General features: G+C 50.9%; 10 protein-coding genes across 10 annotated transcripts; 6 read left to right on the plus strand and 4 right to left on the minus strand.

Annotated features, from left to right (window-relative positions):
• Positions 1-163: 163 nt before the first annotated feature.
• NECHADRAFT_83355 (uncharacterized protein) lies at positions 164-1,164 on the minus strand (the record flags this gene model as incomplete). The annotated part of the gene is made up of 4 exons (XM_003047030.1): positions 164-434; positions 479-622; positions 671-943; positions 989-1,164. 4 exons carry the CDS (start codon positions 1,162-1,164, stop codon positions 164-166), a joined length of 864 nt encoding a protein of 287 aa, XP_003047076.1.
• A 2,851-nt stretch (positions 1,165-4,015) lies between these two features.
• NECHADRAFT_83356 (uncharacterized protein) lies at positions 4,016-5,255 on the plus strand (the record flags this gene model as incomplete). The annotated part of the gene is made up of 2 exons (XM_003046856.1): positions 4,016-4,093; positions 4,140-5,255. 2 exons carry the CDS (start codon positions 4,016-4,018, stop codon positions 5,253-5,255), a joined length of 1,194 nt encoding a protein of 397 aa, XP_003046902.1.
• Positions 5,256-5,312: 57 nt separating this feature from the next.
• On the minus strand, positions 5,313-6,993 carry NECHADRAFT_95258 (uncharacterized protein; the record flags this gene model as incomplete). The annotated part of the gene is made up of 4 exons (XM_003047031.1): positions 5,313-5,604; positions 5,648-5,850; positions 5,949-6,315; positions 6,353-6,993. 4 exons carry the CDS (start codon positions 6,991-6,993, stop codon positions 5,313-5,315), a joined length of 1,503 nt encoding a protein of 500 aa, XP_003047077.1.
• A 681-nt stretch (positions 6,994-7,674) lies between these two features.
• Positions 7,675-9,982, minus strand: NECHADRAFT_101171 (uncharacterized protein). The gene is made up of 6 exons (XM_003047032.1): positions 9,891-9,982; positions 9,232-9,847; positions 9,013-9,190; positions 8,478-8,970; positions 7,990-8,434; positions 7,675-7,946 (listed from the first exon to the last, which is right to left on the minus strand). Exons 1-6 carry the CDS (start codon positions 9,975-9,977, stop codon positions 7,732-7,734), a joined length of 2,034 nt encoding a protein of 677 aa, XP_003047078.1. The 5' UTR covers positions 9,978-9,982; the 3' UTR covers positions 7,675-7,731.
• A 984-nt stretch (positions 9,983-10,966) lies between these two features.
• Positions 10,967-14,275, plus strand: NECHADRAFT_46300 (uncharacterized protein; the record flags this gene model as incomplete). The annotated part of the gene is made up of 1 exon (XM_003046857.1): positions 10,967-14,275. One exon carries the CDS (start codon positions 10,967-10,969, stop codon positions 14,273-14,275), a length of 3,309 nt encoding a protein of 1,102 aa, XP_003046903.1.
• Positions 14,276-14,799: 524 nt separating this feature from the next.
• On the plus strand, positions 14,800-15,603 carry NECHADRAFT_83360 (uncharacterized protein; the record flags this gene model as incomplete). Its single annotated transcript, XM_003046858.1, has 1 exon — positions 14,800-15,603. One exon carries the CDS (start codon positions 14,800-14,802, stop codon positions 15,601-15,603), a length of 804 nt encoding a protein of 267 aa, XP_003046904.1.
• Positions 15,604-15,771: 168 nt separating this feature from the next.
• NECHADRAFT_70802 (uncharacterized protein) lies at positions 15,772-17,479 on the plus strand (the record flags this gene model as incomplete). The annotated part of the gene is made up of 2 exons (XM_003046859.1): positions 15,772-15,858; positions 15,914-17,479. The coding sequence occupies 2 exons, from the start codon at positions 15,772-15,774 to the stop codon at positions 17,381-17,383; spliced, it is 1,557 nt and encodes a 518-aa protein (XP_003046905.1). The 3' UTR covers positions 17,384-17,479.
• A 289-nt stretch (positions 17,480-17,768) lies between these two features.
• NECHADRAFT_46412 (uncharacterized protein) lies at positions 17,769-19,128 on the plus strand (the record flags this gene model as incomplete). Its single annotated transcript, XM_003046860.1, has 2 exons — positions 17,769-17,938; positions 17,982-19,128. The coding sequence occupies 2 exons, from the start codon at positions 17,769-17,771 to the stop codon at positions 19,126-19,128; spliced, it is 1,317 nt and encodes a 438-aa protein (XP_003046906.1).
• A 2,621-nt stretch (positions 19,129-21,749) lies between these two features.
• On the plus strand, positions 21,750-22,840 carry NECHADRAFT_70805 (uncharacterized protein; the record flags this gene model as incomplete). The annotated part of the gene is made up of 2 exons (XM_003046861.1): positions 21,750-22,282; positions 22,325-22,840. 2 exons carry the CDS (start codon positions 21,750-21,752, stop codon positions 22,824-22,826), a joined length of 1,035 nt encoding a protein of 344 aa, XP_003046907.1. The 3' UTR covers positions 22,827-22,840.
• A 111-nt stretch (positions 22,841-22,951) lies between these two features.
• Positions 22,952-24,401, minus strand: NECHADRAFT_95263 (uncharacterized protein; the record flags this gene model as incomplete). Its single annotated transcript, XM_003047033.1, has 4 exons — positions 22,952-23,574; positions 23,604-23,902; positions 23,945-24,256; positions 24,301-24,401. The coding sequence occupies 4 exons, from the start codon at positions 24,399-24,401 to the stop codon at positions 22,952-22,954; spliced, it is 1,335 nt and encodes a 444-aa protein (XP_003047079.1).
• Between the last annotated feature and the right edge of the window lie 1,155 nt (positions 24,402-25,556).

A 25,556-nucleotide genomic window follows, 5' to 3' on the forward strand; every position in this document is an offset into this window, starting at 1 on the left:
GCTCGGCGTCACGTCGCCACGGTGCTCATCGTGACTCTGTAGTAGGCCTGACGAGCACGAGGTGCAACGAGTAAACTCGGATCCTCTCTCAGTCTGGCTGTGTTGTGGTAACGCCACGAGTCGGTAGTTGTGTTCTGTCAATCTGTTGTCTGACGCTGGGTTTCTAGGGGGTTCCCTTGCGGCAGCTCGGGGGAACCGAAGGTGCAACTGTTGCAGGAGAGTCCATCAAGAATTGCACAGACTCTCGCTTGCAAATAATGATGGGTCGCTTCTCAGCACAGTAACCAAGAAGCTGTGCATGCTCTGGGAGAGTCTCGGGAACAGAGTTGATGAAGCGGATGATTGGGCCTCCGTCAAACGTGAGGCCAACCACTTCTCCTCTGCAGTCGTTGTCAGAGTCAGACTCTTCATCGGGGTTGACCGAGATGGTGTTACTGTCTGTGTTAGTTGAGCCTCGTGTAGAGATCATAGTACTTACGCTTGACTCATGGGAGGACCAATGTCAAAGTCCATCTTGTTGCGCTGAAGCTTCTTCTTAACACGCTTCTTGGTGCAATCGTGAAACAGGTGGAGGACACCGGCGATGACAAGCACCGGAGTACCGAGAGCAAGAGCCCATGGTCTGGATGGATGATTAGCTGGGTCGCTTGGGGATGCTTCGAAAACTTACGGATGGCGTCGGCCTCTGAGCGAGTGAGCAAGGGCAAGGATGATGCCCATCATGGCGATAAGAGATCCAATTTGTATCATTGTCCAGGTGGACCAGTAGAGGGAGATGAGATCTTCTCCATCACAGAACTGAAGAGCAAGGATGGAGTAGGCTTCCATGACGACAATGACGGTCGAGACCGAGACACAGCCAAGACACATGAACATGGATTGTCGCAGACGTTTCGATCGAAGTCCGGGGTTGTGGGCAAGTTTTTCGAGTGCTGCTTGACCTCTGCTACCAGTTAGAAAAATACAAACAATCAAACACAAGACATACCTGATGTAGGTCCATGATGCCACAAACAAGACCAAAAGATTGGACACAAACAAGACCCAATAGATAATCTTGAACTGCCATCTCACCATGTGCGAGGCGAACTGAGCATACTTTTCGCACAACTCCTGGTTAGGAGCCTCTCGTGTGAACAGCTCTCTTGTGAATAGGGAAGTCATGTTGTCGATGATGAGTTGGATGATCTGGCTAGACGGTCTGGACCGCATAGGGCGCATCCCCAGATCTAAATAGTTGGCGAGATGAAAGACATGGGGCAGTGCAAAGGACCTACAGTGAATCTATTGTGCCATGGCGTACAGACCCCCGCCAGACGACACGCAATGCCGGGAGCATATGTCGTCGCCAAGAGCCCAAGGCGACGATCACCCTTGCGGTTTCGTCTTGGGCTCAGGGAGAAGTGGAACTTGGCGCTGATTGTGTGTCTTGATTGTTCAGACTTGTCACGGTGAACTCTCGCATCCCGGTTCGGCCCCGGCAGCTCACCGCAGCCGGAAGAGGTTCCCGTCGGTAAATGAGGCTCTGTGCTTTTTGTGCTAGGGTGAGTTGGGCAGAGGTTATCAGGCTTCGACCACGAGGGGGCAGCAAGGTTGTGATTGGATGTTTCTGGGTTAAGGAGGTCTGAGATCTGAGATTATGTGGTTGCACGAGAGATCGGGCACCAGTCAATCTCGCAGCGCCGCTAAGCTTTGTTTGCGCCAAGGATGAGCCAAGGAAGACTGCCGGGGTCCCTTGCGCCAAGATAAGAGGCGATATTGCCAGTCGTACCTATTGAGGCAGTGAGAGAGGGTGAGACGCACGGGAGACTAGATACGTGCCGTGCCAAGCCGGGGAACAGTTTAACCCTTGTCGAATCTCGGCCGGGGGCTCTGGTCAGATCCGTTAAGGAGTCGTCCCAGGCGTTCGGTTAAGCCCAGTAATTAAACCATGCCCATGGGTCAAGTGCATGGACGTTTCGTAGGCTTGAAAAAACGACAGAAAATTCTGTACCCTGAATAAAACACTGCAAATCGAACCATGGGATGGCTACACGGGCCGTTGGGCACAATTGTGACTCCCGACCTGTCGGCTTCCCTGCATGCGGCATGTGGTAGGACAGGGATTCCTATTCGGAGGCCGCCAAGAGACGGATTGTGACTGTTTGCTCTTCAGTGAGACAGTGCACAAACATGCAGAGTAAAATGCATCCAGTACAGTATCTGGACGATCAGCCAAGACTCAAGCCTCACCCGTGTGGATCTCGGTACTTGGCCGCCTACAAGCTGAGTGATCTGCAGCCTTATACACGCCGTCTTTTACTGGTCACTGACTCGATCCTACTGCTAAGCCCCTCGATTACGACTCACCGCGTCTGTTTCACCACGTCTTGGCTTTGAATGTTGAATCTCAACTCTTATCGCCAAGGTCTACACAGGAATGTACAACCTGACGCGTCATTGGTTGAGAAGGATCACAGATACAAACGGAAGCTCCAGGCTAGCTGCATCCGCCAAGGGACGGTTCACGGTTGGACGGTGGACTTTGACTTAAGCCTATTTACAACCTTAATGGCTGTTTCACCGACGGCTTCACGGAGTGTTCGGTCAAATTGTTGCAAATTCGCAAGCTCTACGTCATTCTGCGGATAGTCGTCAAGAAACCCAGTCTTATCGTGATCGTCGCCAGATCCATTATTTCATGGGGAATTCCCCAGCCAAGGCTCGTAATAGTCTGTAGAGTTGTCGATCGGCGGATAGACCCAGATAGCGTCAGTATTGGTCGAAATTGGTTGAGGTGGCTGTGTTGATGAGATTGAATCACACGCGTCGTCTGAGACAGTTGACAAGAGCAATGATTAAGCTTATCTTGACCGCCAGGAGATCCAATCACCGAGGGTCGATCGCCATGTGCGTTTGTCTATCACTGGTAGTACGGCTGCGGGCGTGATAACGTCATTTGGAGTTTGAAGGATCTGCTGGTATCCGTATGACGCGCAATTCGGGTTCCACAGACGGATAGAGTCTCGGTTGCGAGTTGAGTATCTGTTCATTGCCGAATCTGGTCTGGGGATGAATCGGGATCGAGGGGATCGAGGGGATCGAGGGTGGAGGATGTGGAGGATGCGGAGATGGAGATGGAGGCGAATATGGAGACGGAGGACGGAGGATCCGGAGGACGTGGAGTCAAGTCAACTGCCGAACCAACAAGGTGCCCACTTCTATTGAAATTTCATTCCACTTCAGTTCATCTAGTCTAGGTTAGTTGAGAATGTCACTGCGACTCACTGGACGACGGTCTCATTGTTGGCTGCATGCTCTCTTACCCTACATGCAGTCAGTGGCGTGAGACAGATCGAACCGTCATTATCAAGAAGCAGGTGGTAAATGCATGCATCGTGGTTCGCTGCTCTTATCCATTGACATGTTGACCGTCTTTTTGTCAGCTGACTAGAAACGTTGTCTAGATAATCAAGCTGAAAGTTTCTGGCCACTTGTCATCTGTCAGGTTCTGTCACTTATCAACTTGGATTTCACAGGCCTGGAATGGTCTCTAAAATATTTAATGCCCAACAATGGGTCTGAGGCCTTTGAGGCCCAAGGGCAAAATCGATCAAGAAAAAATTACAAAAATCATCGAGATAAGGCCATCTATTTATCAAATACCAAAATCGAGGCCAGCCAAACTTATCACAGCGAAAAGAGAAAACAATTGACATGTGAAATCCATGCATCAAGCTGACATGTGCTGAAACCAAATCCACCACTCAGGCTGACGCGTCTACCCGGCTAGTTCTCATCCGGTTTTAGCTGTCGGCTTCTCAACTCCCCGAGGGTCCATTCATCCGTCCGGGCCAATAGACATCCCGGCTGCTTCATTCATAGGCTGGCGGCAGAACGTTGCACCGGCGGTTTGACCAGGGTTTGTGGCTGTGTAGTCGAAACGTTGAAGCCTCCGTGTTGGAGAATCAGATAAAAGCGTGAGATGGGGATGGAAAAGAAAATTCTGTAGATAAACGCAAACGTAAACGCAAAGATGGAGTTACTCAAGACCAAGAGAACCGTTCACGAGGCAGACAAGTCGATATCCTCTAGGTTTATTGACCTCGTCAAGGTGAGATCCAGATCCATGTCGTTGCACGACCCAACTAACAAATTAGTTCTTATCAACCCTCAAATCAGATCTAGATCTTGCCAATGTCACTGCTCCGCCTTTCTTCTTGGCCCCCTCTTCAGTTGTTGAGAACCCCGGCAGCTGGGCTCAACGCCCATCAATATTTACAGCTGCTGCAGTCGAGCCGGATCCAGCTAGGCGCAGTCTATCAATACTGCAAATGTTCCTAGCTGGTCTACGGAATCAACTCTATGTCGGAGGTGCCCCAAACGTTAGCATCAAGAAGCCCCTGAATGCATTCCTTGGAGAGTTGTTTCTTGCATCATGGACCGATTCGGATAGCACGGTTAGACTGGTTGTCGAGCAAGTCAGCCATCACCCACCGATCACGGCAATGCACATTGCCAGCAAGGAACATGGCATAAGAGCAGATGGTTACGGGAGGGTGGAAATGACGTTCAACGGCAACATCAATATCAAGCAAATCGGACACGCGATAATCCATGTTGACAAGTTTGACGAGGACTACTTGGTGCCATTGCCAAATGTACTTGTCCGTGGCTTCCTGTCGGCCTGTCTTTATCCTGAAATCATCGGCACATACAGCATCGTTTCGAGTTCTGGATACGTATCAGAAATCAACTTTTCCGGCACAGGCTTCTTTCGAGGAAAGAGAAACTATTTCGAGGCACGAGTTTACCACAAGGACACGCCCAAAAAGTCATGTTTCAAGTTGTCAGGAATCTGGAGTGAGGGTTGGAAGATAACCGATGGTGATGGGAAACTTTTGGAAACCTACGACGCCTCAGCCGTCCCAGTCCCGATAAGTATCGATCCGCTTGACGAACAGGACCACCGGGAGTCCCGGAACGCTTGGAAGGACGTTATTTCGGCTCTTGAAAAAGGAAACTACCGAGCAGCGTCTGCAGCAAAGAATGACATTGAGGAAGCACAACGACAAAAGAGAAGAGAAGAGGAGAGACATGGAAAGACGTGGAAGCCATTGCTATTCAGCAGCATCCCCGGAGACGAGCATCAAGTCTTTCATCGTCTCGCAGAAGGCACAAATTGGCAACTACTAGCCGAACAAACCAAAGGTGTATGGAGGATCGACGAACCGGGGAATGGCTTGGCAGATGTAGTCGCGGAACGAGTTAGATAAGGTTACCCGGCCATTAGGCATCTATAATGACTATACATAATACGAATGAACTCCGCATCAAGCCTCATGACTCGCAACGTAGGCCAGCTCAGCTATTTTCTTGGCAGCAATTTCCCGTCCCTCCCCACCGGCATGGATCTTTTTAGCTAGTTTCTTGGCCTTTTCCCGCATTGATAAGCTTGCTTCTCCGCTGTCAAGAACCTTCAGGAGGGACTGGCTTAGATGATCGACAGTCCAGTCGGGGTTGGTACCTCGGCATGCCCAGACTCCGACCCCGATGTTTTCAGCTAGAGCAGCGTATCCGTATAGGTCAGCCCACAGGGGAATGATGATATGGGGAACTCCAGCACTGCGGGGGTTAGCGGGTGACTTCTCTGGGGGCTTAGACATACTAGATGGCTTCGTTGTAACAGTTGGCTCCTCCGTGGTGGACCGAGGCTGCAATGTATCCTGAGGAAAGGAGAGAGGTTGGATCAACGGTGAGCCACTTTTCCATCTTGAGGCGACCGCTGTCAAGATGAGGCTTCAGTTGCGCAAAGATGTCGTCCGAGTAGTCTCCGTGCTTGTTAAACTTCCACAACACCTGCACGTTTGTCTTGTCAAGAAGAGTCGCAAGGGCTTCTCCCATTATGGAAGCTTGTCTCTCTGACCACTACTTTGTTAGAATAGTCTGCCCGTGGGGGATCTACTTACAGAAACTGAGCTTCCTAGGTTGACCAATAGGGTTGGTGCCTTCTTCAGCCACTCGACCAACTTGGGGTCTTGCTCCTCGGCTGAGGCGGCTGAGACTACTATTGGTCCAGCAAGAGTGACATTGGGCGGGATATAATCGACCGGGATAGTAGCTCCCTCTGTCGTCATGCTGATCCAAGGTGCATCTTGTCGATAAATGGAAAAGAAGTTGATTGGATCCTGTAGGCCCTTTTCTCGGAGAATCTTTCGCTTGGCGCTGAGGCCAGGAGTCATGACGACACTGTAGATGAATCTCATGTTGAGGTAGATGTTCTCGGGGAGGTTCCTCCAAGGGACAGGGAAATCAAAGCCCGACGACATGCTGCAACTGTTAGAAGCGTACTGTGATAACGTGAACCACTCACGCTGGATATTTCCAAAACATGCTGCCATAAGGCTGATCACCCAGAAAGTTATCGACCACTGAGTTGGGACTGATGATGGCATGCAGACGGTTCATGTCACGAGCTGCATCTATGCCAGGTCGAAACAGTGTATCCAGTACGACAACCGCAGGGTCGATGTCTTCGATGAGGGCTTGCATCTCTTGATACAGTGCGAAATGGTCCTCTGCCGACCACGGAGAGATCCATAGCTGCATATCCTCACACAGATGATCAATGCCAGCCATACCCGGCGGGTGAGGAATGTTGTCAAGTGACTTTCCAACCTGCTGTATCGAATCGGCGTACGAGGGTCCACTAAGCTTGTGAAACACGACACCTCGGGTCCCGGGATTGTGCTTTCGTGCAAAATGCGAGATCCTCTCTAACTTGCTCTCAATCTTGGAGAAGGAAGCAAAATGAACCTCGATATCCGGGTGCTTTTCGAGCAATGCTGACGCCGTAGCGATGTGCACGTTGGATAGGCCATGTTCCTCGTTAACCAGAAACAGAGCCGTCTTGTTCCGGCCTTGAATGGGAGTGGGACGCTGCGGGGAGTCCTGAGCAAAGAACAAGGCCAACGCTGCGACCAGCAACGAGCCCAGAAGAAGCCGTTTAAACATCTTGATGATTGTGATGAGGGATTTTGAAAGATCACAGACCGTAAGCTTAGGAAGAAGCGAAAGTAAGATGTGATTACTAAAGGGGGGTTTTGTAACGCGACAGGGGTTCGTGATCCTTTGGGTTACACTTTTTTCGCACCGACCACGCATATTAGTTTCCGTGCTATTGGGCCCACCGCTTTTTGGGCCTCTGACAGAGATTGGTTTCCGAATTTGGCGTCTTACGAGTGGGATCAAAGGCTGGTCCTGCGATTGGAGCTGCGATAGAGCCGAATCTCTTTCACTGGTTTAACTCTTCTCAAAATCCTGTCTCCGGAGTCTCGGCTATTGGTAGAGCAGTGATTATCGTCAGCCTGGAATCCACCTTGATGGAAAAGATGAGCCCTCTTTTGAGAGGGTATAAAGAGTCACCAATATCGGACGGGAGATGGCTAAGCCGTGATTGAATTCTCACGGCTTTTCATGGACGGATGACTGGTTATTTGGTATTCGGAATTATTATACCGGCCCCCAGCTGAATGTTCGATTTAGGCGGAGCTCAGAGATGAGAACGACTTCTTACCCATGACTTCTCAAGGACCAATCCTATGATGGTCAGCAACACTTGACAGGGTCTCCAAGTCAGTGTCATTCGGCCCTGATTCAGGGTCGACAATGCATCAAGTGTGTAAATCATCTGGTGGATGAAGACATGATTAAAGTCACTGAATATTTGACAGGCTATCATACAATCACATCTTAGGGCCCCTCTCCCTGTGTCGCCCCAAAAAACTGCGACGACCAAGCCATGGAATCGATAATCTCAGCTGGCCAATTTTGTGGCGTTGGAGTTTGTTCCAGTGCCAAATCTCCCTCTAACCCAACGTATTCAAGGGCCGGCATATGAGTGGGCAATTGGATCGCATTAGACTGCAATGCCTGTGTGATCTCTGGTTGGAGTTGCTTGGTGTGTTCTTGAATGTGTTAGCGAAGAACTGACTGGTCGGGAGTACTCACTCTTCCATTCAAAGCCGCATTGCTTCAACCCCTTGATCATATCCCTTGCTACTCTTGCACTCTTTGAGTTGGCACTGAGCGCTTCAAACATCTTGAGGCACGTTTCGGCATCATCTCGAAGACCTTCGCTGTCGAAAACGCTGTGGTCGTCAATAGGGGGCTGAACAAAGATGCTCGAAACAAGCAGAATAGAGCCAGCGCATATCAGACATGAAATCATCTGCCACCAGGGAAACTCGTGGACCAAGTCCTTCTCGTCAGATACGTGATGCAAAAGACGGGCAGTCTCTCGTGCTTCACTGGCGCATGTCTTTTCGAAAAGAGTCAGAAGCGGCCAGTCCAATGCCACAGATGAGTCGTCAAGTTGTCGGAGAAGAGGATAGCAGAGGTATGGTCGGTGGATGAGTGCGCGAAGATGGTGATATTTAATGGCGAGCATGTTTCGCTTGGCGTGTTAGTGAGTACGGGGAACAATGGTCTCAACTTACCTGTCTTCTGAAAGCAACACTGGGATCAAATGCATGTCCAAGATCAAATCGAAGCTTCCGAGGGAGATTCATCTTCCACTCGACGAGTTGTCGGTCCAGAACCTGCGTACATATCATCATCTCAGTTGTTGGCCTCTCGTGTGCTGGTCCGTAGATGTCGCTCAGGACACGGCCAACAATGCGAGAAAACTCGATAACTGCGACAAAGTAGTCACCAGTCGACGGTCCTTCAATAGGGTCGATAGTATTCGAAGTCCAGTCAATGTCGTTGTCCCCTCGTCGGGACGGCATGGGCACGCTGCAGTCTCCATCATGTATAGCCGGTGGACGTCCAAGCTGGAGGGATAGCAGACGATCTAGAACGTAGATGGAGTGCCATATTCTTCGCCGTCTTTCAAGTTCGACAGGTCCACGAGGTTTGGAAGTCTTTGATTCAACATGTAGTCCAATACTCTGGGCTATGCGAACTGCCTGACCCAATGCAATCCAGCAACTGTAGCCATTAGACATGTCTGATTATTGGAAATGAGCTTACCTGTCAGTCTTGCAAATTGCAAGGAAATAGAAGCACTGCACAAGCAGCAATGTGACTTGGTTGATCGAATGATGCTTCCCTGAGTGAATGACGGCGTATCGAAAGTAGTGCTCGTGGCTTGTGCTTGAGTCTCGGCCGGGGAACGAGTTGTAATATGACCCAATGGCACAAATTACATCTAAAAGGTCAGTAGAGCCAGGATATGAGAAGGATACTCACATAGAATGGCCAAGTCTGTGGAATTGTGATGCGTTTCACTCAAGGGCCCCTGAAATCCACCCCATGTCTCCATAAACACAGACTTGGGAATAAAGGGATACGCCAGATGAATCGTCTCAAAGTAAACCTCACATAGTCTTCTCGCCTCATCTGGCTCTGGTAGAGCAGTCGGTCTACTCTTACCAACTGATACTTCACCCTCCTGCTCGTAACTGTCAAAGTCTTGCTCGACCCCTGGGCTCGTCTGCAAGAAACGCTTGACCAGATTAAAGAAATGAACGTCGCTCACTTCTCCAAGATACCGATGCTGGTTGGGGTCTGGCTGTGTGGAGGGGCCGGCATCGGTGTCTTGTGTGAATCCATCCAGAGCCCGCCTTGCTCGTTCTTTTACTTCTTGGAACTCTTTGACATGGCAATCCTTCTGAGAAGAGTCAGAGAGAAGCCTACCAACAAGTTCCTCGTAGTGATCGATGGTATCTCGAAGCTCTTCAACATCGACGTTGGGGGCATCGCGTTTTTCTGTGCCGAAACTTGGATTCCAGGACCTGCCCTTGGCATAGGAACATGTGAATCCATAACCCAAACACCGGCCACATTCGGGTCGCTTTCCGTCGCACTAACAGGTCAGCTATTGTTTGGACTGCTTGTGTTAGACTCACCTTGGATTTCATCGCCCGGCACGTTTGGCAAGCCTGTGCCACGCGTCTTCTCTTGAAAACGAGTCCATCTCCCGAGATACCCGCCATGTTTGCTGATCAATTGCGACAATGACGAACAAAGATGGAGAAACGATGGAAACAGGGGTCTAGAAGTTGATATGGCAAACAAGGTTGTGACGTATCTCCACTCCGTATCCGAGTTATCCGGGAGATCCGGGTTACCCGCTGGGGTAGCCAATAGGCACCAGAAGATGGGCTGGGAGAAACCTTGCAACAACAATAAGATTTTGTGCCGCCGCCAGTTTATTTCACATGCTCAGCCCATTTAAAGAGAATGGCTGTAAAAAGCCTTGAAGGACGGCTGGAACCGACGCAGTGAGACTGGGAGCTGGTGGTGGCTTAAGCCAAGTGAGGGGGTGTCTCGCCGTTTGAGTTCATCACAGGCCATGAACAAAGATTGACAAGCTTTGGTCTAGGCCATCCGTGACAGTGTAAGTAAACTGACGATTGCTGCCGTATGAAGTTTGCTTTGAGAGCCAATAGGGGGCCTCCCAAACACATGTCAACTGAACGAAGGAATTGGGTTTACCAGAGCTCAGCAAATACGTTTCAAGCGTTGATCAAGCGCTTATCAAACGTTCATCATACTTCGTGAGCAACTAGTCGACGATATGAGTCAAACCGGCTGTAAAACGTGGTCTTGCGTGCCGTTGATTACGCGTACTGAAGATTGCTGCCAAACAACGACATGGGGTTCAAGACAACACGTTCACTTGTTGGTGATGACACATCTGCCTATGCCCAGTAATAGATGGTGAGCGTGATCGGATGGTAGCAGAGGCCATCCTGTTTGAAAGGGGAAAGACAAAATGACAAACATCTAAACGCAAACTGTCTATTCAACCACAAATACAATACTGAACAATCTCAACATGTCGGGCTTCCTGGATCAGTGTTGCTGTTGGTTACACGAGGCATATGGCCGTCTATAAAAGGAGCCTGACGGTGAGAGGTCACCCGTATTCTTCCTCTTGCTCATGCATGTTCATACAGAGCTCTGGTGATCCTGAGACAACATGGCGACCCTCGACACCCTGAAGCGCGCCCTTCGGAAGAAAGCAAAAGCAACACCAGCATCTTCCGATACACAAGAACTATCCGACTTGCAGTATTTCCATGGCCTCAACCTCTTGGCTCAAGGCTCGAGCGTCTATCAAGACTTTATCGCCCCTCAGCTGGCCCTTCTGCTAGCTCCTCTCAACTCAGATTCCCCCATCTCGGTCCTCGAAATCGGCCCCGGCCCCAAGAGCGTTCTTGGACACCTACCTGACTATCTGCGCAAGAAGGTTGAGAGATACGAAGCATTTGAGCCCAGCGAGTTGTTCCTTGCTCAGCTGGAAGACTGGTTTACCGGATCCCCTCTGCCTCGATTGGAGAGCCCCCCTGACATTCATCCAATTGACTTCCATCTGAACAACGACATTCGCGATATGGGAAAGTTCGATCTCATTCTATTCTGTCACAGCATGTACGGCATAAAACTCAAGCGCGACTATATCAAACAGGCGCTGGAGATGCTCACAGGGAGGGGGATTATCGCCATCTTCCATCGCGAAAACCTACATTTTGCCGACCTGGTGTGCCACAAGACAGCTTCATTCCCTAACGGAGTCACTCGAGTGCTCAATGAAGTTGTGGCGCTTGACTATTTTGCTCCGTTAATCGCCGGATTCGACATGCGGCAAGCCCCCAGTCTTCGACTCAAATGGCACAAGATATGCCGTGCATTGGGCCGTCAAGAGGGAGAACATCTCCTGTTCAGTTCACCCGAGATCATGATAACCTTCAACAAGCATGCCACAGCGCTGCCAAAGCTGATGGCTTTGGTCCCGTCGATCAAAGATAAGACAGTCAAGAACCGGGAGGCCAACGTCCACCAGCCGGCCGCGATTATGAGACCAAAAAATGTCCAACACGTTCAACAGTGCGTTGAATGGGCTCGGGAGCACAAAATCGGCCTGGCTATCGTCGGCGGAGGTCATAGTGGTCATTGTCTCCAACCCAATGCCGTCTCGGTCGACATGAGTGCCTTTGACAAACTACACATCCTCAAAGGGGAGGGTTTTGATCTTGGATCATTGATCGTTGCTGAAGCTGGCTGCAAGACAGGAGATATCATCCAGAAGACCATGGAGAAGGGCCTAACTGTGCCCCTGGGTTCCCGGCCAACTGTTGGAGCAGGACTTTGGCTACAAGGCGGCATCGGACACCTGTCTAGACTTCACGGCCTTGCGTGTGATGCCATTGTCGGTGCTGTGGTGGTCAGCGTCGGCACCGGAAAGGTTCTCTGTATCGGCAATGTCCCAAGTCAACATCAACCCACCGATGCTGTGCGCCCCGACGAAGAAGAGGATCTGTTGTGGGCATTGAAAGGCGCTGGAACCAACCTTGGTATTGTCGTCAAGGTTACGTTCATGGCGCACGCGGCTTCAACGTATTTGGTCAAAAATTGGATCCCTTCCTTGACGCCCGGACTCGAAACACAGTTCCACCTCGACAGTCTCAACGTGGCCGCCAAGGGGCTCCCCCGGGAATGCTCTGTTGACGGATACCTCTTCTACCAGGACAACGAGCTTCGTCTTGGAGTGACTACATTTGATACCGAGCAAGTGCCTAGGACCCCGGTTTTCGGTGCACTCTTCGGGCCAGAAATCGACTCCAAGCTCGTGAATGGCGTTGAATTGTTCGACAACGAGATGTACATGTCCAAGATGCACGGGGGACACGGCGGCGGCAAGACATCTTCGTTTAAGAGATGCATCTTCTTGAAGGGCGTCGGAGATGTGAAGACGGCTGACATTTTGGTGGATGTGGTCAAGAATCGGCCTTCACCTCTTTGCTACCTTCATCTCCTTCATGGCGGTGAGGCGGTTTCCGACGTGGCTGAAACTGCCACTGCCTTTGGATGTCGAGACTGGATGTTTGTTTGTGTTATCACTGCTGTTTGGCCCTGTGATCAAGATGGCACTGCAACATCTCGAGGAGCCGTGCAATGGGTTTACGACGTTGCCGAGAAGTTGCTGCCCCTGAGTGCCGGAGCGTACGGGGCTGATCTCGGACCCGACCCGAGAGACAAAGCACTGGCAGCCTGGGCTTTTGGACCGAACCGTACCCGTCTTGCCGAGCTCAAACAGCGCCTGGATCCGGACAATGTTTTGGCATACGCCTGTCCTCTCCTGAAGGCCCCAAAGCAGAAGCTTGTGATTCTCGTCACGGGCGAAAGCGGCTCTGGTAAAGACTACTGTGCCGACATCTGGGCTTCTGTCTTTACCATGAGTGCGATCAGAGCCCGTACTGTCAGCATTAGCGACGAGACCAAGCAAGGGTACGCCGCTGCTACCGGTTCTGACCTAAGGCGGCTGCTCTCGGACCGGGATTACAAGGAAGAGCACCGACCAGCGTTGACCGAGTTCTTCCAGGAACAGCTAAAGAAACGATCTGAGCTCCTCAAGGAACATTTCCTGAAGGCGATGAAGAACCTTGCAGATGTGGACGTGTTGATGATTACTGGGATGAGAGACGAGGCGCCACTGGTAACCTTTTCGCCTTTGTTTCCAGACATCAAGATGATTGAGGTTCGTGTTCAAACCAGCCAGTGGATACGACGAATTCGCCGAGGGGGCCAAGACGACAGTGACAGCAGTGAGCTAAAGGCGGCAGCTACTTTCACCTTCAACAACGACACGGACGGGGACGAAAAGGTCAAGAGCTTTGCCAAGCGTCATCTGCTTCCATTCTTTCATGAGGACTTGGAACGCTTGGCTGGCATGGTGCCCACGATCCCTGACTATCCAACCCCAGTCGACTTTCGCCATGTGCTCAACATCGTTTCGAGCCCCAATGGACTAACTCTGTGCACCTCTTTGTTCGAGACTCACTTTTCAGGGGACTGGACTAAAGTCGATGCCATAGCTTCCTGCGAAGCTGGCGGCTTTCTCCTTGCATCGCCTTTGGCCCAACAGCTCGATAAACCCATGATACCGATCCGCAAGGCTGGTAAACTGCCTCCGCCAGTTGTTTTGGTCTCCAAGTCATCATCGCACATCTCATCTTTGGCAGAGCACTATGATACAGATCAGGGGATTGAGATGAACCCGGATTTGGTCTCCGAGGGCATGTCAGTTGTGGTGGTGGACGATGTACTTGCCACAGGGAAGACGCTTTGTGCTGTGCTCCGACTCCTGTGTGAAGCTGGGGCTCGTGTTGAGAACATCAACGTCATGGTTGTGGCCGAGTTTCCCTATCACGATGGTCGTGGGTTCTTGCAGAAGGAAGGCTTTGAAGGGGTCAACATCCAGAGTCTTTTGGTATTTGCCGGTGCGTAGGCGAGGAGATTGATGATGGAGATGGATTGGGATTTGGAATTGGGATTTGGAATTGGGATTTCTGCTACGGCTTTTGGTCTTGGACTTTCGTGTAGAACTTGGACTCTCTCATAGAGCCTTGCGATAAGGTACAAGAACATCGTAGTCTTAGTAGCATGAATGAACCGGTTCGTTTAGAGCGTACGCCTTATCGGCGGCTTCTTAGTAGAATTCTCATGTGTACTAGCGACGGCTGCTGTTCTAGCACGTTTCCATCAGCTCTTAGCAGCCCAAAGACATCCTTATCCGCAGGAAAAGCCACTGATATCCAGACCGGACTACCTCGGCCGATGAACCAATCATTTCCAGAGCAACACACTTATCAAAGCTGTGGTCATCCCCGCACAAGCACCACCTCTAAGGGGATGTTATCCGCGCCACTACTGAAATACTGTCCGTATAAGGTAATTATACCCTTATCTTGACTCGTCTCCGGTTATAATTAGACTGTCAAGCCTCTCCCTGTTCAATGATCAATAACCACCATGGGTCGCTACAACCTTGAATACCCAAAAGACTCCACTAATACCATTAAACGGTACAAGGTTCATGGAGTCTATGAACTTGAAAATGTCCACCGTATTGTTAATTCATGTCCAATCCTTCACATTTCGTTCAACTCGCCATCTCAGCCTTTCCCAGTCGTGCTGCCGATGATTGGGCAGATGGGCTCGTTTGAACGTCCCAGTGCCGATCTCAGCGACCCTCTGGACCTCTACCTTCATGGCTATGTCTCTTCACGGATCATGAATCTGTCTCAGACTACCGTTGTGGATGGACAAGAGCATCAGGGCATGCCAGTGTGCATTGCGGCATCTCACATCGACGGCCTTGTCTTAACCCTCACGAGCTACTCTCACAACTACAACTATCGCTCGGCGGTTCTCTTCGGTTATGCAAGCATTGTGAAGGATGAGGAAGAGAAAATGTACGCAATGGAACTCATCACCAACAGTGTTGTCCCTGATCGCTGGAGACACACTCGTCTCCCTCCAGTGCCAGCCGAGATGCAGAGCACCAACATTCTCAAGGTGCGAATTGCATCAGCTAGCGCCAAGATTAGTGCTGGAGGTGCGACAGACGATAAGAGCGATATGAGTAATGAGGAGCTGGTCAATTCGACGTGGACGGGTGTGTTGCCAATCACTCAGACGTTTGGGGAGCCAGTGCCAAGCCCGTACAACAAGGTCGAGCTGCCAGAGTACATTGTCGAGTTTACAAAGGACTCAAATGACGATAAGAAGAAGCTGTCTCTTGATGCGGCGCAAGGAGAGCGAAGGGCTTTGTAATTAAGCATTGTTCAAATTGATACCGTGTGTCTAAATTGGGACGACCCCACAAACCGTTGCCGGCACGGAAAAACTCTCTCCGAACTCTTATGCCCCACGTCCTCATCGTGGCCACAGCCAACATTCAACATCGTGATACCCCGCGACAGCTCAGTCGCAACAGACGCCATGGTTCTTCAAGATCTCGGCCGTCGCATCAATGCGGCGGTCAATAATTTGACGCGAGAGCAGAATCTCGACGAAAAGGCAGGTCCCGTGATCCTTTGTCTCGGCCCAGCTAACCTCTCAGGCCTTTGATTCCATGCTCAAGGAGATTTGCGCCGCCCTCCTCGAAGCCGACGTCAACGTGCGACTCGTTGGACAGCTCCGAAAATCGATTCGAACCACCGTAAACTTCAAAGAACTCCCCCCCGCCGTCAACAAGAAGCGCCTCATCCAGAAGGCCGTCTTTGATGAACTCGTTAAACTCGTCGATCCCCACGCCGACTCGTTCCGACCGAAGAAGGGCAAGAGCAGTGTCATCATGTTTGTTGGTCTGCAGGGTGCCGGTAAAACCACGACGTGTACAAAGTTGGCGAGGCATTACCAGTCTAGAGGCTTCAAGTCTTGTCTGGTGTGCGCTGATACCTTCCGAGCCGGTGCCTTTGATCAGCTGAAGCAGAACGCTACCAAGGCCAAGATTCCATATTATGGTTCACTCACAGAGACGGATCCTGCTGTGGTCGCGCGTGCCGGTGTTGAGCAGTTCAAGAAGGACAGATTCGAGGTTATCATTGTTGATACTTCGGGTCGCCACCGTCAAGAGTCTGCCCTGTTCCAGGAGATGATTGACATTCAGAATGCCATCCAGCCAGATGAGACCATCATGGTTCTTGATGCTTCTATCGGTCAGCAGGCCGAGTCGCAGGCCAAGGCTTTCAAGGAGGCTGCTGATTTCGGAGCCATCATCATCACAAAGACGGATGGTCACGCACACGGTGGTGGTGCCATTTCTGCGGTCGCAGCGACACACACCCCAATTGTGTTTATCGGTACCGGCGAACACATGCTGGACCTTGAGAAATTCGCTCCTCAGCAGTTTGTGCAGAAGCTACTGGGCATGGGCGACATGGCTGGTCTGATGGAACACGTCCAAAGCCTGAACCTCAACCAAAAAGACACCATCAAGCATATCCAAGAGGGTATCTTTACAGTACGCGATCTTCGAGACCAGTTATCCAACATAATGAAGATGGGACCTCTATCCAAGATGGCTGGCATGATTCCTGGCATGAGCAACATGATGCAGGGCATGGATGACGAAGAGGGAGGCGCCAAGCTCAAGCGCATGATCTACATTTGCGACTCGATGACAGACAAGGAACTCGACTCTGACGGCAAGATTCTCATCGACCAACCGAGCCGAATGACACGAATTGCGCGAGGTTCAGGAACATCAGTACGCGAGGTTGAGGATCTCCTCACTCAACAGCGCATGATGGCTGGCATGGCCAAGAAGATGGGTGGAAACATGAAGAACATGCAGAGAGCACAGCAGGCTATGGGAGGTGGTAACAAGGCACAACAGCTAGCCGCGATGCAGAAGCGACTGCAGAGCATGGGTGGCGCTGGAGGTGCTGGAGGTATGCCCGACATGGGTAGTTTGATGAGGATGCTGGGAGGCGGAGCAGGTGGAGGAGGGATGCCTGGAGGCATGGACATGCAGGCTATGATGCGACAGATGGGTATGGGAGGCGGTATGCCTGGTATGCCCGGAGGAGGAGGCCGTGGTAGGCGATGAATACAATCATGATCGACGGCGTTTACTGCATGGACTGGCGTTGGGGAGATGCCGGCGTGGCTTAGATACCGCGAATACACGGTCGTTCACGTCTTGAAGCAAGTAATCTTCATCTCAGCCCTGTCAGCCGTCTCCATATTTTGTTGATTGGCGAGCAGCCCAATCACAACCCCTGCCTTGCTTCCTGGATGGCCATGCTACCCACTTGGAGTGAAGCAGTGCTTACAGCAATCGATGTAGCAATGGATGGACTGTAGGCCATGTGTGTATATAAAGCAAGTTTTGTCTGGTTCATGTCTCAATCAACTCATCAATCATCTCTTGTTTGTCTTTTGTCTCTGTCTTCATCTTTGTCTTTGTCTTTGTCTTTGTCTTGTTCTTCAGCATGAAGCTTTCCTCTGCCCTCGTTGCTGGCCTGGCTACGGCTTCAGCTGAACCTCTGACCAAGCTTCCTCGATCTGCAAAACCCATCAAAGTGAAGCTCAACAATTGGTGGGACGGTACTGACTACCAATGGTACGGCAAGATCTCTGTTGGCACTCCTGCGCAAGAATTGTAAGTTTCCCGCTGAGCATCTGCTTCTTCGCTAACAAGTTAGCAACCTTCTCTTCGATACCGGCTCTACAGACCTCGTCCTACCCAAGAAAGGATGCACATCCTGCAGCAACTACACCACCTATGACCCGTCCAAGTCGTCCACGTACTACAAGGAGCCCAATTACCAGTACGAGGCTAGCTATGGTACTGGTGGCAACGCCGAGCCCCTGGCCAAGCCTGCCACCATGCAAGGTCGAATCGTCACAGACGTGGTCACCATTGGTGGCGCCACAGCTGAGAACCAAACCTTTTTTCTCAGCGACGAGTATCCCAAAGAGCTTGGCGAGAACCCTCTGGGGCCCAACATCGATGGCATCTTTGGTCTCGGTCCTCCAGGTGCATCTGTGTTTAACCACGAGTTCAACAAGACCTTTATGACCACGTTTTGGAACCTTGTCAAATCGGGACGGCTTCCGCCAGTATTCTCGCTGTTTCTCAACTCTGGCCGTGATTCTGCTCCTGGTGAAGCTACACTTGGCGGCATCGATCATTCTAAATATGAAGGAGAGTTGACCAAGGTCCCATTCAACGCTACTGTTACAGCACTGGTCGGAGAGTGGTTCATCGACAATCCTACTTTTTACATCGACAAGAAATCCGTCAAGAACTCGGCCACAGGCAAGCCATTCACCCAGGCTGTGTCTCTTCTCGATACCGGTACTGCTTTCATCATGGCCCCTGATCACCAGACTGCCAAGGACACGTACGCCGCAATCAGCCCTGAGATTAAGCTCCTCGACAAGCTTGGTGTCTGGGGAGCCCCCTGTGACGTGATGGAGAAGCTTAAGCCGGAATTGACGTTTACTGTTGGATCTGGCGACAAGTTGGTTAATCTTACTATGCCTGTTGGTGCATTTAACTTGGGAGAACACCCTGATCACCCCGGAAAATGCCAGGGCGTTATTCTTCACTCTCCTGAGCCTATCAGTGAGCTCGCGACTGTGTGGGTGATTGGAAGTCCTGTGCTGAAGGGCTACTACACTGTCTGGGATGGCCAGAACCTGGAGCTTGGAGTGGGAACTCTGAAGAAATCTACTAGCAATGCTACGGAGACTAGCTCTCCGGCGAGCACACCTACATCTGGAGCTGGAGTTTTGGCACCTTACTGGGGGCTTTTTGCGGTCTTGGCCGGCCTGCTATCGATTTAGGGGTGAGGTTATCTTGTATTCTTCCTTATATTCACTATACGAAATAGAATTTACACTGGTGCAGATGTGCAATGCATAGCCCGACTCATCATTAAAATCCGGTCCCTCGGCAAATAAAAGCCATCAATCTTTACCCCGTCATCCATGAACAGGGGAGAAAGAAAAGTAAGCGAAGAAGAATGTAAACGAATGACAATTGCCAAAAGAGCGAGACAATGGCGAACTAATGGACCAAGTAGCAGACTCCAGGCTTCTCACGAGTGTAGTACTTTACACCCTTGTGAAGGTAATACCAAGCTTTCTTTCCTTTGTGCCTAGCCTCCCTCCATTCATCAGCATCCGTTGACTTCTCGTGGCCCTTGTCGGTTGTGAATAGGTATTCAGTGGGCCTTGACAGGTGACGCTTCTTGCGTAGCTCAACCCTCGACCACTTCTCGGCACGTGTAGCTGTAGCACCTGGGTTTCCAGTCGCTGTTGGCCCCTCGGGGAATGGGGCACTTGTTGAGCCGGTTTCGGGCAAATTCCCTTCTGAACCCGGCATCCCCTCCGGAAACAAAGTATTATCAGCCAAAGTCATTTGAGGTGTGTCCCAAAGAGCCGTAGAACGACCCTCTTCATAATCATGGTCGCCTGTGAATGAAGTTGGAGCGGGGTAGGTGCTAGGAAGAGTAGATCCATATCCTCCATCGTGGTAGGAATCATCCGTCATTTCAACCTCACCAGCGCCACCGATCATTGGATCGACTGGATCATAGCCCACTTGTTGATGTTGGGCATCTCGCAGCATAACCTCGTCATCAGGTCAATCAGCTGGCAGTTCTGCGTTGGGCCTTGGAGATGCTTTCCCGACAAGGTGTTTCGGTGGTATCGGGTGTTTCTTGATGAAGCCAAGGTGCTTGAGTAGTTCGGCACCTCTCTTGGATATCTCAATATATTCCGACTTGGTCTCGGCGTGTGTCGCGGGGAAGTAAGGGACTAAAAAGTCCTGATCCCAGTCAAATATCCACAACCTGGCCGCACTTCCCACACATGTCATGACCCATATGGGTTCATTTGGGTTCGACTGGAGCGCAGAAGCACAGGCAGCCGTGTATGCCTGCACCTCGACCGTGACGATGTCACTCGGCGCTGCGGAAGCTCTTTTTGCCTCAATAAAGAGCCGTGTCACCGTGTTACCCTGTGAAGGGTCTACTTGCTCAACAACCAGATCAACGCGTCTCAGGTCCCCAGGTGTGAATGATGTTGACTTGCACAACAGGTGGGAACCATCTTATATAGGTTCTCCAGGCTCGGTTTAATGGCAATGTGTGAATCTATAAGCCTATATAGTACTACAATACTTTGAAGCTCTAGAGCGGTTGCTCTGCACGCATCGCCCAACTGCATAAGGAGTTGCTCCAATAGGCGCTGCAAGGCCATAAGTGGCAGGGATACCGAGCAGCAGCCTCAGGCAGAGAAGAAACTTTACTAGCACATATCGACGACGGCCTGTATGTATGCACCCGAAATCAGTTCCCCTTCTTCATCGACAGAAGGGTTGTCGGCGTTGACAGTAAACAAATTTGTTGCTCGACTCCTGGGTTGCCGTTTAACTAACCGTGGCTTCAACATACTCGTAAGTGATGGTCTCACTAGTCGAAGCGGCTGGCTGATTGTGAAGGCCCGTATGGATCTGGCTGGCGACGTCATACTAGGGCAACTTGGAGTGCGAATTACACAAGATCGCCTACTAGGGTATGGGAAACCTCTCACTTTGATATACAGCGAACCTGCAGGACAGCAGCACGTTCCTGTCATTGGGGCTCGCCATGGAATCTCAGGAAGAGACAAGTTCCCAGCCCCCTTCCCAATGCAAGACTTCAAACCTGACGTGGACGATGCCTACTTTTCATGGGCTTCCCTGGAAGGTATTCAATCTATCCACGGCTTCTACGATAAGGACATAGGCCTATGCCGAGGTCTTATTTTCCAGTATCAAAACGGGGGACTCCGCGCAGTTGGGGAGTGCCGCAAACGTCTTGATGGGAGCGTGCTTGCAGTCAAGCCATCTGTACTCTGTTTTCAGCCCGCTCCAAACCTGGCCTCTTGGAGAGCACCAAAAGCAATCGGTGTGCGTGTCGAGCTTGAGAATGACGGAGATCATGAGCACGCAGGTGAAGGATGGGAATGCCTGAGCGTTGGACACGGTGTTCTGACATTCTCCTTTACAGAGGATTCATCCTCGATTTCTCACCAAAGTCAATGGCCTTGAGACTTTTTATGCCATTGTATTTCCTAGAGGAACATTGTTAGGTGGTGTGTTGAGGGATAATGAAAAATGATAAAATAGGGGCAGCCAATGGACGATAGTATTCATTGACGCATCTCCCCAGATTTCACCGACTAACTGGGGTAGCGAGTTCAAATTTGACCTTCCAGAAGGAATCTAGGCATTAATAATGAAAACCACGTATCGAGCTGCTACTGGGTGAAACTCCGCAAATGACGCGACGTGCGGAGCGTGACTCATAAGATCGGAGCTCATCCGTGAGATTTCGGACATTTGACCCGAGATTTCGGGCCCTTTTATAGTCTGCATGATGCAGACATTCACCTCATCATACTTTAAAATGGCTTCTCAAATGGATCATCCGGTTGTCGACCTTCTCAAGTCGCTTATGTCGATTGTCAGCACTAGTGAGCTGGAACTCGATATTGGCGTCTTTTTGGAACAGCATCTTCAAGCCCTTGGATACACTGTTGAGCGAATTCCTATTGCGCCTGGACCTGATCGTCATAATGTCTACGCTTATCTCGGTTCCTCACGCAAGACACGCGTTCTCGTCACAGCACATATGGACACGGTTCCACCTCATATTCCGCTGACCATTGACGGCGATATTATCCGCGGAAGGGGTTCTTCCGATGATCTGGGACCACTGGCAGCTCAAATTGTGGCTGTGGAAGATCTGAGAAAGGAAGGAAAGCTTAAAGAGGGAGACGTCGGCCTATTGTTTGTGGTTGGCGAGGAGAATGGCGGTCATGGAATGATTGCTGCCAATGACATGGGTCTAACCTGGGAATCTGGCATCTTTGCTGAACCAACAGAGAGTAAACTTGCCAAGGGACACAAGGGACAAGTGGCATTCGAAGTCATTGCCAAGGGGTTTGCCTGGTAAGTCATCTGAAGCTTTGTTGAACATCGACTAATGAACAGTCACTCGGGATACCCTCATCTTGGAAAGAGCGCAACCTCTGCTCTTCTAGCTGTGTTGAACGACCTCTCTGCAGCAACTTGGCCTGAATCTGACCTCCTTGGCCCTTCTACGTTTAATATCGGAACACTGGAAGGAGGTGAGAAGCACAACATTGTCGCTCCATCAGCCAAAGCTCTCTGCGAAGTCCGCATGGTCAAGGACTTGCCCGGGATCAAGGTCAAGGTTGCAGAAATTGTGTCCAGGCATCCAGACATTGAGCTAAAATGGGTCTTTGAGTACCCCGAGGCTCTCCTGGACTGGGAGATTGACGGCTTCGAGGCTGCCCCGGTGTCTTTCGGAACTGACGTGCCTAGACTCAGGGACGAGTTCTGTGGCAAGAGAGTCTTGTATGGGCCAGGTTCAATTTTGGTGGCGCATGGACCGGATGAGTTTATTCGTGTGCCAGAGTTGATTGAGAGCATATCCGGTTACAAAAAGTTGGTCCTTCACTTCCTCCAGTGAGGATTATCGCTGTCAAACAATGGGTCACGGAGTATTTGTAGCCCCTAAAACTCGGGTTTCTAATTATTGAGGCTCTTTATGTAGATATTTCACCATATTGCCGGAATTTCCATCTGCTGCGCGTTTTAGCGCCTCTTTTGATCATACCGCAAAACCGCCTGACACAAAACCTCGGCCCCAATAGCACATTCCTCTGGAGTCGAGTACTCTTCTGGGTTATGACTGACACCTCCTTTGCAGGGGATAAAGATCATGGTAGTGGGGCAGTGCTTGCTTGTGTGAACGCTGTCATGACCAGCACCGCTAGAGATGTCAATCATGCCATCCTTGGTTCCGAGGACAGACTCGGTAGACTCTCGGACCGCTTGGATACAGTCCGGGTGGAACTTGGTTGCCGTAGAGATGGTGTCAGTCTGCCAGGTCAAGGACAGAGGCAGGCTTGGAGTTGAACCGGTGAGGAGTCCATCAACATCGGTGCCCTGGGCCAGGAGCCCAAAGTCTCTCTTCATTTCCTTCTCGACCAACTCAACAGTCTCATCTGCGGGTGCCCGAATGTCCATAGTGAAGCTGACATGTCCGGGGATCGTGTTGGTACTGCCAGGGGTAAGGTTGAGGATACCCGTCGAAGCAAGGGCGTTGTGCTTTGTAGCAAGGCGATGGGAGTGTGTGATGAGTCGAGAAACCAGAAGAAGAGCATCAGCTCGATCGGTAAAGGGCGTCGAGCCAGTGTGTGCATCTAACCTGTTAGCTTTGTTGGGATTAGAATGGACTACTCACCTCTTCCCTGGACGTTGATCGTGAACCACCTGTAAGCCTGAACACCTTGAACAACGCCGATATTCTTCTTTGATCGCTCAAGAATAGGGCCCTGCTCGATATGAAGCTCAAAATGCGCACCAATAGGAGTGGCCTTGTAGCTGGCGGGAGTCTGCCCTAAGTATCCGATCCTCTCCAGTTCAGACTTGACTGTCGCATCTCCTCCGACCTCTTTGGTGTTGTGAGCCTTTTCAAGGGGAGTTGCCCCAGCCCAAACACCAGAAGCCATCATACTGATAGGAAAGCGAGCACCCTCCTCACTGCATATGTTAGATGTGGACTTCTTGGGCTTGGGGACTTACTTTGTCCAGTTGACAACACCCATGGGAAACTCAGTCTCGACGTTGTGCTGCTGGAGCAGCTTAAGCATTTCAATGCCAGCTGTTACACCCAAGATACCATCATATCGGCCGCCTGTTGGTTGAGTATCCAGATGGGAACCCGCCAAAGTAGGAGGCCCATCTTGACGACCAGGACGAACAGCAAAGATGTTTCCAATGGCGTCGACTGTAATCTTGCAGCCCAGGGACTTTGTTGTCTCGATGAACCAGTCACGGGCCTTTTTGTCATCGTCTGAGAGAGATAGACGGGACATGCCTGTGTCTGTGGGGTTGCTATATCCTGTTAGAGCCATTCACTTGTCTCAGATCACACGTACCTCCCCCATCTAAGCCCAGTCCCCCATGAACATGTATGGTGAAGAGTATCCATCATTCGAGATTTGTCAACCTTGAGCTTTTCAAAGTCCTTGGCCGTCATGTCCCTGGTTGCAATATTCCTCCGTTGGTAGGGCATTAAAGTGAGAGGATGCCTCACGAAGGAGGTCCGGGTTCTGCATTGAACCTGTCGCAGGGAGACACGGGTGGCCATGTTGGGCAGATGATGAGACGGCGTTGACTCTTGATAGACTGTGTCTACAGATTCAAGTTTAATTCATCAATCAGCCATTTTATTCAAGTAATTGTCGTTGGAAGGTGCTTCATCAATGTTTTCAGAGGGTGATGATAACGCCCTCTTGTGACTGGATAGGAGGCACGGTCAGGCACCCCACTTCCCAAAGAGGAATGCGGAAACTCAGACAATGAGGAGATGGAGGCAAACTTTGTAGCCGATGAATAAGACAAACAAAGAAAGAGGCTTGCTTTAATTACCCAGGCATCTCGTAATTGAGGGAGCCAAAAGCCACAGTTCCACGCCCTCCCGAAACACAAGCAGTGGCTGTTTGAATATCAGTCATGGCGCAGCTGTGCCACTCCGGCTTTGTTCTTGGTCAAGGGTTCTAGGCTTTGTTCAACGCCATGGTTTAATAGCTTTGTGAAACGCCCATCTTGGCATTCAGCCCGGCCCCTAATCCGTTCAGCCAACGGCGGAAGAACAAAGTATAATCGTTAGCAAACTCAGTGATACGCTCCGGATCCGGATGCCAAGCAACGGCTGTACCTGTTGGTGGAGCATCATCCTGACTCCTGGAGGATCGACGTCAATATCCGTGACACCGGATCTCAGCTCACAGCGCAGGATGTGGCCCTGCCACGTGGGGATTTGCGATGCAAGAATTGGGTTATTCTATACGAGACATAAAGGAATACGATCCGCAATCCCGGCACGTAAAGGTCTAGAACCAAAATGGCCACCAGAGCGACCCTTCACTCGTCGTCTCGTATCAAGGGATGGCAACTCACCCCACCCAAACGCGCCAAATAGCTTAAACGGGAATGCAGGTTGCGAACAATCACTACGCTCCGTCAAGCGATGTCTCCGTGACTAGAGAATCTGGCCAAAGTCGCACAATCAGCTGTGCCACATGGTACCAATCCTGTCGTGTGGCAGCGCCGCACATACCAACTCGTGTACGGAAGCAGTGGCTCCGGAATAGCTGAGACTGGACCACCGACAGACAGTGTCCAGATTTTG

This window comes from Fusarium vanettenii (assembly GCF_000151355.1).
Source record: "Fusarium vanettenii 77-13-4 chromosome 8 genomic scaffold NECHAsca_17_chr8_1_0, whole genome shotgun sequence".
Taxonomy (NCBI): Eukaryota; Fungi; Ascomycota; class Sordariomycetes; order Hypocreales; family Nectriaceae; genus Fusarium; species Fusarium vanettenii.

Bases quoted from the DNA above. Each gene is read 5' to 3' on its own strand.
- NECHADRAFT_101171 (XM_003047032.1), bottom strand. From the start codon at position 9,977: ATGGCGGGTATCTCGGGAGATGGACTCGTTTTCAAGAGAAGACGCGTG. The intron at 9,848-9,890 runs GTGAGTCTAACA...CTGACCTGTTAG, and splicing joins GCCGGGCGATGAAATCCAAG to TGCGACGGAAAGCGACCCGA. The intron at 8,435-8,477 runs GTAAGTTGAGAC...TAACACGCCAAG, and splicing joins GTGTTGCTTTCAGAAGACAG to CGAAACATGCTCGCCATTAA.